The sequence below is a fragment of the Martes martes genome (assembly GCF_963455335.1).
Source record: "Martes martes genome assembly, chromosome: 7".
Classification (NCBI taxonomy): domain Eukaryota; kingdom Metazoa; phylum Chordata; class Mammalia; order Carnivora; family Mustelidae; genus Martes; species Martes martes.
The window spans coordinates 2,925,330-2,944,118 of NC_137894.1; the positions used below are offsets into that span (position 1 = coordinate 2,925,330).

General features: G+C 49.0%; 1 protein-coding gene across 1 annotated transcript in view; it reads right to left on the bottom strand.

Annotated features, from left to right (window-relative positions):
• ADAMTSL3 (ADAMTS like 3) overlaps window positions 1–18,789 on the bottom strand; it is a 336,362-nt gene that overhangs the window by 38,388 nt on the left and 279,185 nt on the right. The window contains exon 23 of the mRNA XM_080807956.1: window positions 17,177–17,305. Coding sequence (XP_080664082.1) covers window positions 17,177–17,305 — 129 coding nt within the window. The remainder of the gene's footprint in view (window positions 1–17,176; window positions 17,306–18,789) is intronic.

Consider the following 18,789-nt stretch of genomic DNA (forward strand, 5'->3'; position numbering starts at 1 on the left):
TACAGACCAGAGAGATGAGGGGAAACCCGTACAGGAGACTGAAAAGAAACAGGTGACACAGTGTGGAGAGTAGAATGGAGAGTGGTTTCCCAGAAGCCAAGAAGAAAGTCTTTCCAGAAGGAGGGAATAAACGCTGGTGGCAATGCAATCACCATCAGAATGGCTACAACCACAAAGACAAGCAACGGCGGTTGTTGGCGAGGACGGGGAGGAAGGAGAACCCTCGTGCCCTGTGGCTGGGAACGCAAGTTCGTGCAGCCACTCTGGAAAACAGTATGGAGGTCTCTCAAAAAATTAAAAATAGAACTGCCATAGGATCCAGCAATCACACTACTGGGAATTTACCCAAAGCACTAAAAAAACACTAATTCAAAGGAATACGTGCGCCCCGATGTGCACAGCAACATTCTCTACAACAGCCACACTATGGAGGCAGCCCAAGTGCCCATCAGTAAAGGACTGGATAAAGATGTGGTTTACATATGGTGATTGCTCAGCCACGGAAAAGAATGACATTGTGCCATTTGTAACAACATGGATGGAGATAGATGGTATCATGCTCAGTGAAACAAGTCAGCTGGAGAAAGACAAATACCATATGATCTCAGTCATATGTGGAATTTAAGAAACAAACGAACAAAGTTTTAAAAGAAGAGAGAGAGGGAGAAAGAGATAGAAACCAAAAAGCAGACTCTGAGCTAGAGAGCAAGCTGGTGGTCACCAGAGTGGAGGTGAGGGGGTGGGGGGAGGGACTGGGAACAGGTGAAGGGGATGCAGAGCACACTCGTCACAATGCGCACTGAGTAGCGTGCAGAATTGTCGAGTCACTATATTGTACACCTGAAACTAATACAATACTGTTAAAAAAAACAAACAAACCCAAAACTGATGGTCTTCCTGGACCTTTGCCATCAGCATGGACCCCACATAGCTCAAATCCCGCACATCCTAGACCAATGCCTTCTCCCCCTCCCATCATCATCATCCCAGCGCCCCAGCCAACTGGTCACCCACCTCGGACCTCAGAGCCACTCCTGGCTCCTGTCTTCTTATTCTCCACAGGTAATTTGCCACCAAGTTTGTAAAAGTCATTTCTAACTCAGAACTCCTTTGGATCCTGTCTCCTCTTGCCCACGGCCGCGGTCACTGCTATAGCTTAGGACCGTAATTCTTCCCTTAATGGCGGAAACAACCTCTCACTCGGCTGGCTTCCCTCCTTTCAAACCGTCTCTTCGTGTGAGGTCAGAGGGAGCAGAGCGCTGGCCCCTGCCCCCCTCCAGAAGCACACGGCCCGCCTGGGGAGCCCGGCTCTAACCACCCTCCCAGCCCCGCCTCCTAACCGTCAGCCACGTCCCTCCTGCCGCAGACCGTGCCCCGTGGTCAGCTCAGTGTCCTGTCCACAGGCCCGCCCTGCCTGCCATCTGTCCTTGCTCAGGCCCTTCACTCCTCTGCAGTGTTCCCACCTGCTGGTCTTGGTCCACTCCTCTTCGCGGACAGCCCTGGGGGTGCCTCTGCCACCGAGGTGCTTGGACTCCCCTCCCAATTCCTACAGAGCCTTATTCAGACACTGTCGTGTTTGCAACATGGTCTCACGGTCAGTACTACAGCTTCCTGGGAGCTGCTCGTTGTCAGCTGGGCGCGCAGCAGGTGCTCAGCCACGTGGCTGAGTTAAAAGTGTTCGTGGTTCTCGCATGGATGTGTGTGTCCCTCCCCTGCTCCCCACTCTCAAATCCGTATGTGGAAGCTCTCGCCCCCAGTGCGGTGGTATTTGGAGCCAGGGCTTTCGGAAGGTAATCGGGTCCAGCGGAGGTGAGGAGGGTGGAGACCTTGTGACGGGATTAGTGCCCTTTATAAGAAGACGAAGAAACCAGAGCTGCTCTCTCCCTCTCTCTCTTTCCCTCTCCCTCCCCTCCGCTCCCCTCCCCTGCCCCGCCCCCTGCAGAAGCAGTGAGAAGATGCCCTTTGTGACCCAGAGAAGGGTCCTCACCAGACATCAAGGCTCCTGGCACCTTGAACTTGGACATCCTAGCCACTGTAACTGAGAAACAGATGTTTGCTGTTAAAGCCCCTATCTATGGTATTTTATCAGCCTGAGCCTTATCAGGGGAGGATTTGGCTTTGGGAGTGTTGCCTGTCAAGGACTCACCTGCCCTCAGGGCCTTGTGGTACATATTTTTGTCCAAAAAAAGAAAGGCTCTCCCACAGGACTTTTTCTAGTCCATTTAGGTGATTAGTTATTCTGAGGTACAGTTACGTCCTAGATGCTTTAAGTCCCCCATGCCTTTGCTTACATCAGTTGGTGTAGGGGACAACATAAACTCAGACCATCCTCCTCCCCTACCCCCAAGTCCCCTACAGCTTTGATTCATCACACATTTATTTCATCGAGTGAGTATTCTGTAAGTGCCTACGGTGGGCCAGGCCTCTGCCAGCTCCTGAGAGCTTAGCCTTGCTGACACATCAGCTTCTTCAGCCTTTAGGCTTTCAGGAAGGAAGGGAAGGGAAGACATCCCTCAGGTGGCAGCCCCTTTCCCTCATGAGCTCCCTCTGTGCTGAGACGAGCGGCCACACCTCGGGAGCCCCCAGCAGTGCGTTACACGCAGCAGGCGTATGGAAGTAAATTCAACAGGACCTACGGGTTGGAGAAGTGGTTTTGTTCTCTACAACTCCAGCTGTCTTCTAAAGAAGCTGGATGCTTTTCTTAGGGACATTTTGCAAGATTTCAATGTAGGCATTTGTAGACAAAAACCACATAACAGGGAGAGAAGAGTCTGGAGTTCCGACGGCGATCCTTGGGGTTGGAGCAAGCAGAAGAAGGATGGGAGAGAGAACACAGAGAAGAGGACCAGGTGTCAGCATGACTTTGCCACAAGCCCTCAACCTTCAGCTTTGCTTTGGAAAGCTGCCAAATGCCTGGTATTAATGGATGTCTTGCTGGGAGTAGAAACCAGTCAAGGAACTGAGTTTTGTATCCCGGTCGATGGAGGGCGAGAGAGCATATAAGGCCGGTGCAAGAGGGAGCCAGAGGCAGACAGCCCAGGCCAGGGTAAGACCCCAAGAACTGTCAGAAGTCAGTTCCAGAAGTTCTCTGAATTTCCGATCTCTGGAACGGAGAGGGGTCAAAGATAACTTCACTTAAACCGCAACCTCAGAGTGGCAAGGGTATGACAGTGAGTTTATACACACAGTGGTATTCCATGTATACCAGAAAGTTCAGACATCAAAACAGAACTCGGCAAGTTTTGGAGATGCGAAAGGAGACACGAAGGTCTCCTGTGTGGAGGGAAGAGGAGGGAAGGTCTCCGCCGCAACTCGGCACCTAGAAGCATCGTTACGCGTGTGGACATTTTCAAAGAACAGAAGAAGCCAGGGGAAATTCAGATGGAATTCTTATACTCCTGTTCCTTATGGTCTTTCAAAATAACAAATGTTTGTTCTGTTCAAACAGCTACAAGATGTCAGAAAGAGTTTAAACTTATTTATCTAACCTCGAAGACAGGCTATTTCCCCTAAGACACAGAGCTCTGAAATAGCCAACGTTCTGCTTCCACAATGCTGAAATAGTTTTTGGAAGGCAAATGTGGTGGGAAAAAAGTTCAGATCTGGAGGGTTGTAAAGCATGTGTTGCAGAAAGCCAGAACCTCTGGGCGTCTTTAGAATAGTCACTGTTTTAAAAACAAACATCCTTCATCCTTGAAAGGCCCATGAAACATTCCACATTGCAGGATCCTTGGCCAATTCCAGGCTGCTCTGAAAAGTTGTGTTTTTTTTTATATCACTGTGTCACATATATTATACCTGTAGGTTCTTGTTCATTTCTTGGTTTCCTCCAGCTACTCAACACTCATACAATATTCTGCATTTTTTTCCGCACAGGACAATTGAAAGTTGAGGCTACCATTAGTTAGCTCTGGGGACTCTGAAGAAATGGTGGTGTCCATTTACAGGATAAGAAGCAAATTGAACACAGTGTAGACAAACCAAAAGGGGAACCATTACTAATAAACAAACAAGAACCCACAGTTTCAGAGTCAGAGAAAAAAAAATTCCTCAACACTATCAGCGCAAAGAGTAGCTAAACTCTTCTTGACAGGGGGGTCAATCTTCACAAGGTAGGAAATATCGTACGAAACACTCCCATTTTGAGTTAACTGCATACCCTTCTGCTCTTTTTGGCAATACATAATCTATGCCTTTTGGCTATAAAGGACTCTCCATCGACGATGCCATGGCCAGAACTTCCTCCAAATATCAGGCTACGGCTTTAACCAACCACAGAGCTCCGCTGAACAGCTGCTAAAGTACTTTCTCTTCTCGAACAAAATGATGTTAACAGATTGAATAATCAGGTCCCCGGTAGTTTGATCTGAGGAACTAGAAATAATCTGGGTCACAGCGTCTATCCCCAGTTCTCCATTCAAGAGTCTTTCAAAATGTGTTTCTTCTGACATGGAGGAATGGTGCCGATAAGTCTCCTGCCGGCGTGGCCATCCCTGACTTCTGCTTTGTTCGGGAATGGACAGTTCTTGGTAAGTCCACCGGTCAGATCTCATGAGCGCTAGGGAGCGCACTGTGGATACTGTCCTCCAGGGCCTTGCTCAGAGGCTAGAAAGGGCCCACAAGAGTTATTCCACACATTCTCTCCACACCAAAACCCCCAGTGGCTCCTTGGAGAATAAGACTCAATGTCAAATCTGATGCAAATCAAGCATGGCGCACGCAGGCTGGAGCTAGCCAAGTGGTGTAAGCCACTCGCTCCGCTACAGAGAATTCTGGAACAACGGCTCAAATGTGGACAGTCTTGGACTTTCTGGAGACCCTTTCTGATCAACAGCAATTTTGATCATTGATCGACGTAACATCGGGATTCGGAGGAACACATAGCTATGACACGGTCCTCAAAGGCTACACTGAAAATATTGCCTATTTGGAAGTCATGCACCATGACCTTCAAGTTGGCCTTGCTGCCATGACCAGCAAACCCGAGCCATCAGTGGAGCTCCTGAGGTGACATCTCAGGGCTGGGATGACACCCCAAGGCTCCCTTTCTACCTCCCTCAAGGTTCTGGCTCTGTCTTGCTTTTCCAAGTTGCCCCCACCTACCCTATAAAATGGCTCCTTTCTCCCTAGAAATGGTAGGGAGTAAGATTCAGTTTTCCTAGCTCCAAAGCTTATACTCTTCTTGGAGGATAAGGGCACAAAAGCCCTCTCGATCTGTGGGTACCAACTGCTAACAAGAGCTCCCCCTCCAGCGTCGGGGACCTTACTGTTTCCCGAACTGTGACATGCTAAGATTTTCCATGTGCTCTTCTCTCTTCTGCAGATTATTTGCTATTCTCTTGTACCATTTGGAAATTTTCTGCTCATTCTTTTTTTTTTTTTTAAGATTTTATTTATTTGAGAGAGAGAGAGAGAGAGAGAGAGAAAATGAGTGGTAGGGAGGGGCCAAGGGAGAGAAAGACAGAGAGAAGTAGATTCCCTGCTGAGCAGGGAGCCTGACACAGCCTAATCCCAGGACCTCCGGATCATGACCTGAGCCAAAGGCAGACACTTGACAGACTGAGCCACGCAGGCGCCCCAGTTTCTGCTCATTCTTAAAGATCCGTTGTTGGCCCTCCCTTCACTGACCCTGACGCTGAAGCTGATTCCTCCTCTGTGGACCTTCCAACACTGAGGTCTCAGCTGTGGACAGGCCTGACTCCACCTTCAGAATGAGCCCAGAGTAGGGAGGCAGGCCCTGCCCCAGAGCCCAGCTTCCCCTTCACTCCTCGCTACCCGCTGTTTCCCGAGGATGTCTCTCATTTTGAAATAACATTTGAGGTGAGTCTAAGTCCCAGGAAAATCTTTGGCTCCATTTACTGGCTAATGCCTTAGTTCTTAACCTTGGATACACATTAGAGTTGCCTGGGGAACTTAAACCACACAACGTTCTCTGGCTGGACTAGAGATAAATTGAGTCGGACTCTCTGGGGTAGGGTGGGTGGGTGGGAGGGGATGTCCAGGCCTGTCCGTAATAAAATGACTTTAGGATACCTCACGTCAGTCGTGAGAATGAATACACGGGGGTAGCAATCGCAAATATATAACTGGGGAGATAAATGAAAAGATAAAGGAAATCAATGAAAAGATAAGAAAAGACAGAGGGACACCGAAGCCTGGATGTTAGTGCAGACGCTGAAATTCTCTTCCGGTTCCATGGTGTGTTCCCCACGGGAAGTATTTTTTTCCATCACCGGGTCCTGAATGCCTTTTGCAGACTATACCAAGAAGCCCTCATGCTTTATTATTTCTGGGAGTTGAATTCCGACAAGATTTTCTGTGTCTCAGTCTCCACCCTGTGTGGGTCCCGCAGGGTCTACTGCAGGAAGGCACAGCTGGGGCAAAGGAGTGAGAGCAGACGGGCAGGTGGTTGGGGGGCTTTCCCTGAGTCCATGTGTTTTACACCATAGGTATTCCTCCAACCCGCAAGGCTACGCTGTGCCCTCTGTCACCGTCTGTGTGGGTCTCACAGCATTCACAGTGAGAAGCCGAGACTCTGGGGGGACACAGAGCAAGCGAGAGCCTTTCTTGTAGGATTAGTAGATGCGAGAGGTTGGATGCTGGCTCTTGCCGCCTTTTGAGAAAAACCTCCCAATGGTTTACAAGCACATCTCGTAGAAGTCTGGAGAACCCCGCTTGCCGCTGTGGCTCCTGTCCCCGCAGCCTTCTGAGGAACCAGGAGAACACAGGGCCAGCCTAGAGCCACCACACAGGCGCTCATGGAACTGAAGCGGCGTGAGCTTCAGAAGACCACCAAGGGGACACCTGAGGTCGGGAAGCAGAGAGCACGACCCCAGATCCTGCCTTTCTGGATCACCTCAGGTCTGTCGACAACAGATCAACGGGCTCAAACAGGACCACGCCAGGGCCATTTTATTAACCTTAAAAGTTAGGTGGGCTTCATCAGTCTTCACATCAGAAACATGATGATGAAAAAAAAACATGAGGTAAAAGCTATTTTAAATCGGAAATAAGATACAATTGTGGAAAGGTTATATGTTATTTTGGGAGCAGAAAATTGACATGGGTCTTGACCCCACTCCAGTGTTCCGACCAGCAGCTCTCAAACACTGTTAGTAGCAGAACCAATTTAAATTTTTTTTGTAGAAGAAAGTCCAATTATAAAACTATAAAACAAGGAGGTCTTTTAGTTGAACTGTACTTGGGGGAAAGGATAGGTAGTGTAGCGAAGTAAGACTGGGGTCCTTGACAAGGATGAAGATTAATGTGGGGCTGGATGTCTGTGAGGTCTGGGGGACAGACAGACATACTGGTAGGACTGAAGACAGAAGTGGGGTGTAGACACTTGAGGATGAAAGCGGTGTTGTTGATAACAGGACCGACACAACAGCTGTGGTCTAGAGGCCGGAAGACGCAGCGTGACTCAGTACCCACAGCCATACACACCCAAGCACGAGGCTTTTCCCAATAAGTATGAAATTTGATAGGTTCCTGAATAGCCCTTTCTGTGTTTCATCTTCCATATTCGGCAATAATGCCATTATCCTAGCATTTCCTGCTACTTCTTGATTGGGTAGACTCGTGTTTTCTCCACTTGGGAAACTGGTGTGGATCAAAGGTGAGGAGGAAAATCACCGCCCAAGGAGCTCTGAGAATAGAGCTCCGGCAGATCGCTAAAGAACAGAAAATAGGCTTGCAAATGAGGCTTTTTTCTTTTTTCTTCTTTTTTTAATATTTTATTTATCTATTTGAGAGAGAGAGACAGTGAGAGAGAGAGCAAGAGAGAGGAGAAGGTCAGAGGGAGAAGCCGACTCCCTGTGGAGCTAGGAACCGATGTGGGACTCGACCCCGGGACCCTGGGATCGTGACCTGAGCCAAAGGCAGTTGTTTAACGAACTGAGCCACCCAGGTGCCCCAAAATGAGGCTTTTTGATCCACTAACTCAGTGAACCAAATATGAATGCAAAGAGGTCTGGGGCAAGCCTATGAAGGTTTAGGTGAGGGAGTGGGGAGTCCGACAGCCCACGATTTGCCATGTCCCTTTCCTGTTGCTGCAGGAATTGGGGGGGGACACATGTCTGGGTGGGGACTCCACCAACCTGGGCGCTGACCCAGCTCGTTCGGGCAGACCCCAGACCTAAGGAACACCAGCTGGCATCTCGCCAGTGAGCAAGAACCAGCCTTTCCACATACTCGCCCTGGACCCTTCGTCTCATACCACGGGACACTTCCACAGGCGAGGCTGGGGCCTGCTTGTTGCCCGTACCTGAGCCTTTGACCCCTGTCCCCAAGCTGGGGTGCTTCCTAACTCCCCCGTCAGGCCTCTGTTTTCTCTGGCCAGCACTCTGGGGTTCCCACTCTTCTGTCTCAAGTCCAGATACTTCTTCTCCATCCAGACTGACTTGGGATTAAATCTTAGCTCACCCCTCAGTAGGTACACAGACACGGCCCGTAATTACAGGTGCCGGAGCCACGTATGCATTAGCAAAACAAAGACAATAATCAGATCCGCCTTGTAGGCTGTTGCAACTCGGACCCATCAAGTTATTCTTATTTTTTTAAGATTCTGTTTTTTTACTTGACAGATAGAGATCACAAGTAGGCAGAGAGGCAGGCAGAGAGAAAGGGGGAAGCAGGCTCCCCACTGAGCAGAGAGCCCGATGCGGGGCTCGATCCCAGGACCCCGGGATCATGACCTGAGCCGAAGGCGGAGGTTTTAACCCACTGAGCCACCCAGGCGTCCCAAATTATTCTTATGTTTGATGTTGAGTTTTGATGGACTGTCAACGTGCTCCATATGGGATGCGCCCCGTCCGTGTCCTTCGTGGTTTGCAACGTACTGTCTCTGCATGTTCAACTCAACAGCTGTGTGCCGGCGCTCTGGGCTGGGCCGGGGACACCTACGTCCCAGATCCCCAATTAACAACACATGGGTTGCTAAAGGCCAGATATGCCTTCTCTGCCTCTTAGATGAAGCAGAACCATTTAATGTCTTGAGTAACTAGTCCAACAATCCAATCAACGACTGTACTACAATCCCACTGGTTTCAGTTTCTGGCTCTCTGGACTTTCTTTCCCCTCTAACGTTCCATCCACACCGTAGGCAGAAGGCTCTTTCTAAAACACAGAGCAGCTCACGCCACTGCTCTACTTAAAGCTTTTCTTGCCTCCCATGCCAAGACAACGAAGTCCAAGGGTTTCAGCCTGACATTAAACGCCCTTCACGACCTGGTCCCAGCTGAAACTTCCAAAGCCCCCTCTTCCCACTCTCCTTCACACCCTCTGCTTGAAGTCACACGGATCTGACTGTGGTTTTGCAAAGAAGCCGGGGACTTCTGCGTTTCGGTGCTTTTGCCTATATGCTGTTTCTTCTGTTCCAATGGCTTCCTTTTCGTTCCAAGCGGCCTGGTTGTAACATCATCTGTTTGGTAAACCTCTAATCCTCGAGAAGCCTTAACTATTCTCTCCTGCGTCGGATGCACGTCAACCACACTTAGATTTCTGCACCAGTGGTAACGTAGTTTCCTTGTCCATGAAGCTGCAGGTACCAGGGCTAATTCATCTCTGTGCACTGAAGGACCCGACTGGGCTTAGCAGATGCTTAGCGGACGGATAGAAACATGCGTGGAATTTCCAGTCACCCATGATTGACTGGTTGAATATGGCATTAAGGGAGGAGGATGCTGGGAAGATTTCTGCATCACAGGCAGAGGTAGGAAAAACAAGGGATGGGCAGACTTTCTGAGCGGGAGCAAAGGTTTCCGATATACTTAAAAATAATTTTAGCAAGTTTACAGATTGTATATGGTTTCAAAGAGAGGCAAGCATAATATAGAAGAGGGAACACATTTCAAAAAACACAAAAATTAGCTTTAATATGGCCCAAAGCCACAAAATGTTTAGTTCATAAAATAGGAGCAAGGAGATGATCCCCAGGTTTTCTTTATGAGTATTCTGAAAATTACATGCAAAATTTTGTGGGTAAATGTATTTTTCTGGGGCAAGGGTTCTTTCTTTCTTCCTTCCTTCCTGTCTTTCTTTCTTTTTTTTTTTTTTTGGAGAGGATCAAAGAGATTTGTGATTTAAAGATGTTACATCACTACCATCGAACTCTGCACTGTGTAATAGAAACCGACGGCTGACGGCGGAAAATACTTGTCAGAGAGGCGACCTCCGTACAGGAATTTAACCACATAATCTTGCTGCACCACAAAAATGTTCTCAAAATCCTCCTTGTAAGGGAAATTATTAAACCCAGTTAAAAAAAAATAAAAGCTAGTAATTCCATTAGACATCGACAAAACTTTAGGTGTACGCCACAGCATTTTAATCCTAAAAAAAATCCCATGATGAAGAAAATACTTTTCAATTCCTCTCCTATGTTCTGACCACCAATCCCTTAGACACAGAAGGCTCTCCTTCCCTCTACGCTTATTTGGAGGACGAAGCACCCCACTCGCTCCCCGGTCACACTTGCTTCCTGACAACTGCTTGTCCATACTCCATGGGGTGTTCATCCCGTAACTTCTCTCTACTTGTCTCCCTACCCTCTCCTGCCGTTGGGCAGTGTAACAGGGAGAGGGATGGAGGGCTTAAACACACCCCTCAGGCAGGGTTCACTTGCGAGAAGGCAATCTGTGATATGTATTCTGCCTTACAGAAATTGTAATGTCTTACGATGTTATAATAACATTGACTGACCTGTGACCTAGTCATTCCAACCCTCTTAATCTTTAAAAAAAAATTAATCTCAACAACACAAAGAAGTTCTATGCACAAAAATGTCCCTTACACTGCTAGATGTAACTGTAAAGAGAATAAGCAGCTTAAGTTCCCCTAAATAAGGGAATGGCTTAGTTTGGCTACATTCATAGAATCTGTACAGCAATTAAATGATATTTATGGGGTTTTTTTTAGCACCAGGAGAAAATTCTTTGACTTAATGAGAAAAGGTCACAGGATGTAACAAAGTGGAAATGCTGGCTGTGTCTTGGTGGTGAGATCACGGGAGTTTCTTTGCTTCTTAATACTTTGCTATGCTTTCTAATGATTTTATAATGAGATGCATTACTTTTTATAATGAGACAAGAAAACAGAACAAAGGGGATGCCTTGGGAGCGAAGGACTGCTGGATTCAGAAGTAGTGAACTCAGCCCTTCCGTGGACTGTGTTCATCACTGTGGTCAGGTCTCTCCTCTCTGGGTCTTATTTTCAAAACATAAGGGCAGGACGCATGGATTTCAAAGGTCCCTCCGTGTTCAACTCCCAAGACCAACACCTGGATGGTTTCCATCCACGTTGCTTCAAACCACCTTTGGAATTTGCTGCCCTCCAGTTAACTTGTTTTGCCTTAAACATCAGCTTTTAAATCAAGGAAAGACGTTTTTCAAATCTGGTTCCTTCTTTTTCATTACAACACTAGTGTCTGGGTCTTAACATAGATAAGTGGGTTTTTCATGGGCTTGGGGTTTCATGGGCTCCAAGTAGCTCCTTGAGAGGGACATGGTATTGACATTTTCTTCCCCCATTAAGCATTTTTTCACCGAAGTAGAGTTGATATATAATATTTAGTTTCAGGCTTGTATCACAAGGATTCAACAATTACACACATCACGAATTGCTCAGTACAATAAACGCATTACAATATTACTGACTCCTATTCCCTGCCCTGAACTTCTCATCCCCGCGACTTCTTTACTCTGTAACTGGAAGTTGGTGCCTCTTCATCCCTCCACCCATGTCCCCATTCCCCCCATCCATATCCCCTTCGGCCATCTAGAGAGAGATTTTCTCTCTGGGTTCCCTCTCGGTCTCCCCGATCTTGGGTGAGAACGTTGCTGGCGCTCAGTTCTAACCCAGACTGGGCAGACACCTTAGCTCAAGCATTCTTGCTACTTTTACTTCCATTTGTCCCAGATTCCTGTGAAAGACCAGGGGTCCGGGGCAGAATTTTAGGGCTGGTCATCAACCTCTAACCCCTATTCTGCAACAGAAAACCACAGGCCAAGGTGGGTCTACGACAGGCCCAGTGTCTCAGAGCACAGCAGAAGCCGGGCTGGGATGGGAACTGAAAAAAACCAGTGTAGCAGATAACCACGGGTCTGTCATGCAAAATCAGTGCCCATTCACACTGGACTCTATTTGCTTTAGATCTTGATTAAGCAATGAAGCATCAGAGCTAGGTTAACGTTCCTTCCCCACTTCCCCTCCTTTTCTCCCGGGAGTAGTGACCATCCTGTCACTGGGGTCCAACCTTCCCATGAATATCTGTGTATTTTTGCCGTATAATTATATGCTGATAAGTAATATTTATGGTTGCATTGTAGGTTTTAAAACTTTGTAGCATTGTCCTATTGTGGGTATTAGGATTATGATTTTAATGAGATACCGTGTATATACTGTACAATTCACTCTTCCAAGGGTGTGATCTGTGATTTCTTTAGCACACTCATAAAGCCATGCAACCATCCCAACTGTAATTCCGGAACATTCTCATCCCCCCAAAGAAATGTGTACCCGTTAGTCATCCCGCCCGTTTTCCAGTCTCTTAGTCACCGGCAGCCTCTTATCTGTCTCTGCGGATTTGCCTGTCCTAGACATTTCGATGGAAATGTAATCACATAATATGTGATCTGTTGCGTCTGGCTTCTTTCACTTACCGTAATTTTTCAAGATCCATCCATGTCTTAGTGTGGAAACAGTCCTTCATTCCTTTTTATGGCCAAAGAAAATTCTATTGCACGGATATCCCACACTTTCTTTATCCGCTCGTCAGCTGATAGACATGGAAGTCGTTCCTACTCTTTGCTGTGGGCCTCTCTGTATACGTCTGTGAGGGGCGTGTGTTTTCGTTCGTCTTAGGTATATATACCTAGGAGTGGGATGGCTGGGTTTCACTTCTTTTCCAAATCAGCGGCACGGTTTTAAATTCCCACTCGCAGTGCAAGACGGTTTTCTGACTTCTCTACGTTCTCCACACTTCTGTCATCCGTCTTTCTGATTACGGCCGTCCCAGTGTGGGAAGTGGCATCTCGTTACTGGGCGCTGTAGGCAACCGATGAATCACTAAACTCTACCTCTGAAGCTAATAATTCACCAAATGCTAACCAATTGATTTTAATAAAATAAACAAGAAAAGAAAAGAGTCATCTCATTGTGGTTCTGACTTACACTTCCCTGATGACTAACGATGTTGAGCATCTTTTTATGGGCTTATTAGTCATTTGTACCATTTTTTTGGAGAGATGTCCACTCAGATCATTTGTTTTAAATGAGGTTGTCCTTTTATTGCTGAGTTCTAAGAGGTCCTTTTATGTTTTGGACGCTCTCTCACCGAATATATGATTTCCAGAAAATGTTCACTCGTTCTGTGAGTTTTCCTTACATTTTCCTGACAGTGTCCTTGGCAGAACAAAAATTGTTCAGTTTGAAGAAGCTCGTTCATCCACTGTTCCTTTCGGGGCTTGTGCCCCAGCTAAGAAATTATTGCCTGGGGCACCCGGGTGGCTCAGTCAGGTAAGCCTCAGACTCCTGATTTTGACTCAGGTCACAGTTTCAGGGTCGTGAGATCAACCCTCACATCGGGCTCTGTGATGAGTGGGAAGCCTGCCTAAGACTGTCTCTCTCCTTCTCCCTCTGCCCCCCTCCTGCTTGCACTCACGCTCTCTCTCTCTCTCAAATAAATAAATAAATCTTTTTTTTTTTAAAGAAGAAAGATGGGGCGCCTGGGTGGCTCAGTGGGTTCAGCCTCTGCCTTCGGCTCAGGTCATGATCCCAGGGTCCTGGGATCGAGCCCCGCATCGGGCTCCCTGCTCTGCGGGGAGCCTGCCTCCCTCTCTGCTGCTGCTCTCCCTGCCTGTGCGCGCGCGCTCTCTCTCTCTCTGACAAATAAATAAATACAATCTTTAAATAAATAAATAAATATCTTTTTTAAAAAAGAAAGAAATTATTGCTTAACCCGAGGTGACAAAGAATCGTGCCCATTTTATTCTAAGGGCGTCATGAAAGCTAACAGCCTTTTAAATGTAGGCTTTCGGTTCACCGTGCGCCACGTTTTGTAAATGGCGCGAGGCTGGAGTTCCACTGTACTCTCTTGCAGGTGGACACGCGCTGGGACCAGCACCATCCGTGGAAGAGACGACGCTCTCCCCCACCTCGAGTCTTCGTAGTGCCCTTCTTGAAAGACGACGTTTTCAAGACGGACGGGCGCTGATGCTGGGGCTCTAACTTACTCATCTGACGACTGCTCAGGGTTCCAGGAAAGGAGCAGATCTCCGTGCGTTCCTTCTCTTGCTCACAGAGATTGAGGTTGTTTCTTGCGCATCTTTTTTTTTTCTTTCTCTCTTCATTTATTTCGACACCCCCCCCCATCCAGTGCACAAGCAAGTAACTGTCTCTTTGCCTTGCGCAAAGGGCAACCCCCATAAGTCGAATTTCTGGGTTGGGGCACCCAGAGGAGCCCAGCACACAAGAACAGGTCATGACAGACACTCAGGTTAGCTGCACTTCTAATGAGCTTGAGGAAGGAACACAAGCAACACAGAATACACCCGTAGCAGGAAATTATAAAATAAATGATGACCTTACTAAGCATTAACGCTACAAAAAATAAATAAATAAAACAAAACACACAGCTGTTAAGAGGTATCGGTCATTCCTCTCAGATGAGCTTTCCTTTCTCACCAGAAGGTGGCAGAGAGGATACAGCTGAAACTCTTCTTCCCCCATTTTTAAAAGAAAAAAAAATTTTTTTAAAAGAGCAAAGCAAAAGTCTCTTGCAACTTAAAGCTTCTAACTTTTAAACATACAGATTTGCAGGTTCCACAGTCGTGACAAATATCACCTAAGGGAGACCAGAGACAATCACTTTTGATATCCGCATTAAATAAAACATATTTGGCCATACCAAGAAACTATGAATCTGTCTAAAAGGTATGAATAGATGAGCTCATTATAGTTACTGGAAAATATTTTAAGGGCAACTGAAAAATAAAAGACAAATTTACACATGCCGCCGATTCACAGAAATCAGCTCCGTGTGCAACATGAAAATACAATTTTGCGACACGGCGTTCAAGTCTATAAATGATCTGCCATCCCCGCCCATAAGTGAGGAGCTGGATTAGCTGAAAACCCGAAGTCCCTCCCTCCCCTGGCGTTTAAGTGGTACACTTCCCACCGCCGAGACGCGGGCAGGAAGGTCCCACAGGAGCTAGTGACAGACCCGTGTCTAAACCCCAAGTTTGCTGACCCTTCCCCCACTTCCCCATCTGTCTTTAAAAAGACAGATCTCCAGAAAAAGCGATGTCCGTATGGATTCCGCCTATCCGAAAACACAGTAAGTTCACGCCAGGTTTATTTAAAATGGCACATAACTCAAAATGAGACGGGTTTATTTGTGAGAAGAAAAGGTCCCGATGAGTCCCCGGGGGCTTGTCCACACGGGATGGAGGCCAGGTAAGGAGACAGAACAGCCTGTGGGGCAGCGTCTGGTAGGAGAAGGGAGGGATGAGGAGGAGAAACGCCCCCAACACCGAGCTCCCTCCGGGCCCCAGGGGAGCAGGGGCACGGGGGCTGCCGGAGTCAGGCCCGGGTCAGAGATGGCCCACGTGCCAATGGGGCCTGGCCCAGAGAATAAAACCCAGACGCACTTAACGGTCTTTGCTGGAGGCTTCCCTCACTAAACCATTTGTCGCCGAATCCAGCCGCTGACTTACGACAGCAAATAATACACCACGAGCCTTTCAAGGGGTCATCCCCACTCCCCAGACGCCTGGTTTTAAACTCTTGTGGAAGCAAGAAACGCAGGACTAACGTTAGAAGTTGAGGTTTGTCCTCGTAGAAGGCAGATCTATTCTGCAGGATCGTCTGCAGGTGTAGGGCTCTAGAAACTCTAGCCGCTTGTGGCTTGGCGGCTGCCAAGTTCCGTTCTGCTTTTCTGCTTGGCTGGGCCAGGGAACGCAGCCCGTTCTGTAAGGGTGGGTAGCTCTTTGCCAGAAAACTCACATTCTTGTGGGTGGAGACGTTGGGAGGCTGGAGGGAGTCTGCAAGTCTGTGTAGGCCAAACGCTGCAGGGACTTCCAAGGGGTGAAAAATAATACCTTGGGGGTTAGCAAGTTTCCATGGCTTGGGGAGCCAAAGGTGCAGCTCTGGAAACACGGCAATAAAGCGACCATTACAGGGAGGGAGGGCCTGGAAGGTGGACGGCGCTGTCCTGGGCTCCCTTCGCTACACGCACGGTCACTGTGTCACCGATGGCAGCGCAAGGACTCCCCGGGTCACCCTGCCCCTCCGGGCTGAGGCCCTAGTAAGATTCATCCCAAGCGGCTGCAACTTACAGGGGCCCCATTAGCTGGAAACGAGAGAGACGCCGTCATCCCCACAGTCAATCAATGCACGGTAAATCACGGGTGCACGCTCCGTCCCCTTAAAACAGATCTGAACTGTGACGAGGTCCCTAGGCTCCCTGAGAAACTGATCAACATCATTCAGACGGCGCTCCTGACCCCATACAACAGACACGTGTGCCGGCTATAATGTTGATCCACTGGAGGGATGCGTGGGCCCTGGTTAAGATGGAAAAATCTGTGATTTCAAGAGCAAGAATGGCCTGACATTAAGGTGAGGTCTGACTGAAAGCGTTATTCTTATTAAAGGAAGGATCCGTTAGAAAGAAGTCTCTCCCAAGGCGAATGAAGCAGAGCGATCCACTGAGGCACAGACCGGTCATGCTGGTTTGGGACAGTCCAGGATGGAGACCGCGCAGGCCAGGAGACCCCGAGATTCCCACCCCCGGACCGGGCTTTGCCCAGCTGGAGGACACCTCCAAGAGTTTCCAACAAATCCCCCTCCGTGACGCTCTGCTCATCAGGCAACCACAGGACTGGAAGGTGGCCTGTCATGTCGGTCGGCCCACAGCGACACGGTGTCCTGGTCACGCCTGAGCACGCAAGTGTACGAGGCCGTCCCAGTCCTCGCGGGAAATGGAGACATGGGCGTTTTGTTTTACACCCTGGTCCCACGAGTTGGTCGCACCCTTGAGAGGGACAGCCGCCGTCAGAGGCTGGAAACTCAGATGGTTAAGCCGGTCAGGCTGAGGTCTGAGAGCTGCCACCTCCTGGCAACACCAGGGCACGACACAGTCCCCCACCCTCACCCCCAGAAACGCCAGACTTGCCTTTTACGGGACATCGGATCGTCACGTCGGCTCCCAAGGCTGCCTCCACGACACCTCCAACCACGACGGACAGGTGACTGTGTCCCAGGCGGCTGATGTTTCTCTCAGTGGACAAGATGGCCGGCGCCTCTTCACAGAAAGGGAACAGGAGACGATGTTAGGTTCAGGCTTTTGCTCTGGGAAACCAGCCGCATTTGGTAAACTTGGCGCAGCAAGTGGCTGTCCCTGCGTCCCTCACGGTGCCCCCCTTAGGGCTGGCACGTACACAGCCCGGGGGTCCTTCGTGCCTGGACGCACAGGCGGGCAGACAGATGGATGTACGCATTCAGAGAGATACCCACGGGGTGGTCTGCACAAACCAGAGGGAGGCTCTGGGGTTATTCTGGTTTTATAACCAAAACCGAGGATAAATCCTTCTTTGATAAATCGAAAAAGGATTTCCAAAGCTCATGAGAAGCCAAGAAGCACGGCCAGGCGTCCCCCTGGAGGACCTGAAGAGGGATCCAACACACCAGGGGCTTGGGAGCCACTGACTCTTGCCCTGCGAGGAGCCCTTGAAACAAACCCACCTGACACTTGCACGGAAAAATGACAGTAACAACAAAGTCACAGAGAATCGAGAACCTAATCAAGGATTTTTCTTTCCCTGGATTTCGAGAAACGTGGACTTTCAATGGATTTGTTCGTTCACTCACTCAGGAAATACACTGTGTGCCTGGGCTCGGTAAGGGGAAAACGCCCATCGTTGCCCTCAAGCCACTCTGACTGGTGGGGGACACTGTCTCCCAGGGGCTGGTGGCCGCTGGCACAGAAGAAGGTGCTGGTTGCCCAGGGGTCTCCCAGTAGCCTGTGAGGGTCAGGGGAGGCAACATCCCGTTAAGGGTGTTGGCGGGGCGTCCCTTCGTGGAGGACAACCCGCCGTGATGGCATTTACTCCACCATTAGCTCGCGAGCGGCTGGAGGGCGAGGCCTGTTTCGTCTACGCACGGTGCACGCAGAACGCATGTCGAACAGACACGTGTCGGCGGACCGCTCCGTATCCACGTACTCGGGGACCAGGGGACATGCCGTTCCAGCCCTTCCAGGGATCTGGATGGTCCTCGATGAGCCCATTCCCCCCAGGAATTCCCAAACCTTGAGACTGGCATTTTCTGGGAAGGGGTTGATGCTCCCAGGAGGGTCAAAGCACAGAAAATCAAGGCCCAAAGGCCCTACCTGGGGAATGCCGTGAGGGGACAAGCTCGGGGAGCGCCAGTAGTCCCCTGGTCCAACCTGCTCAAAGTGTGTGGATAGGGGGTCCCTGGCACCAAGCTCAGTGCCCAGTTGCCCGAGTGCTGGATTCCTAATCCCCGGTACGGCTCCTCTCTTCCTCTCAGTCCCTGTGAGCCACGGACACCGGAAACCACGGAGCGGAGAACTGGAGGAGGGAACTCGTGGTTTATTTTTAATCCCAGAGCAGGAGCTCGCCACGAGGAAGCACTGCTTACGACTCACCACCTAAAAGTGTTCCTTCGTAATTAAGCCCATTTTCCTTATGAAAATGACACCATCTGCCTCCTGGGAAGACAGACGCTAATTCACAGTTACGACCTCCTGAAAGTGTTTCTAAGGAC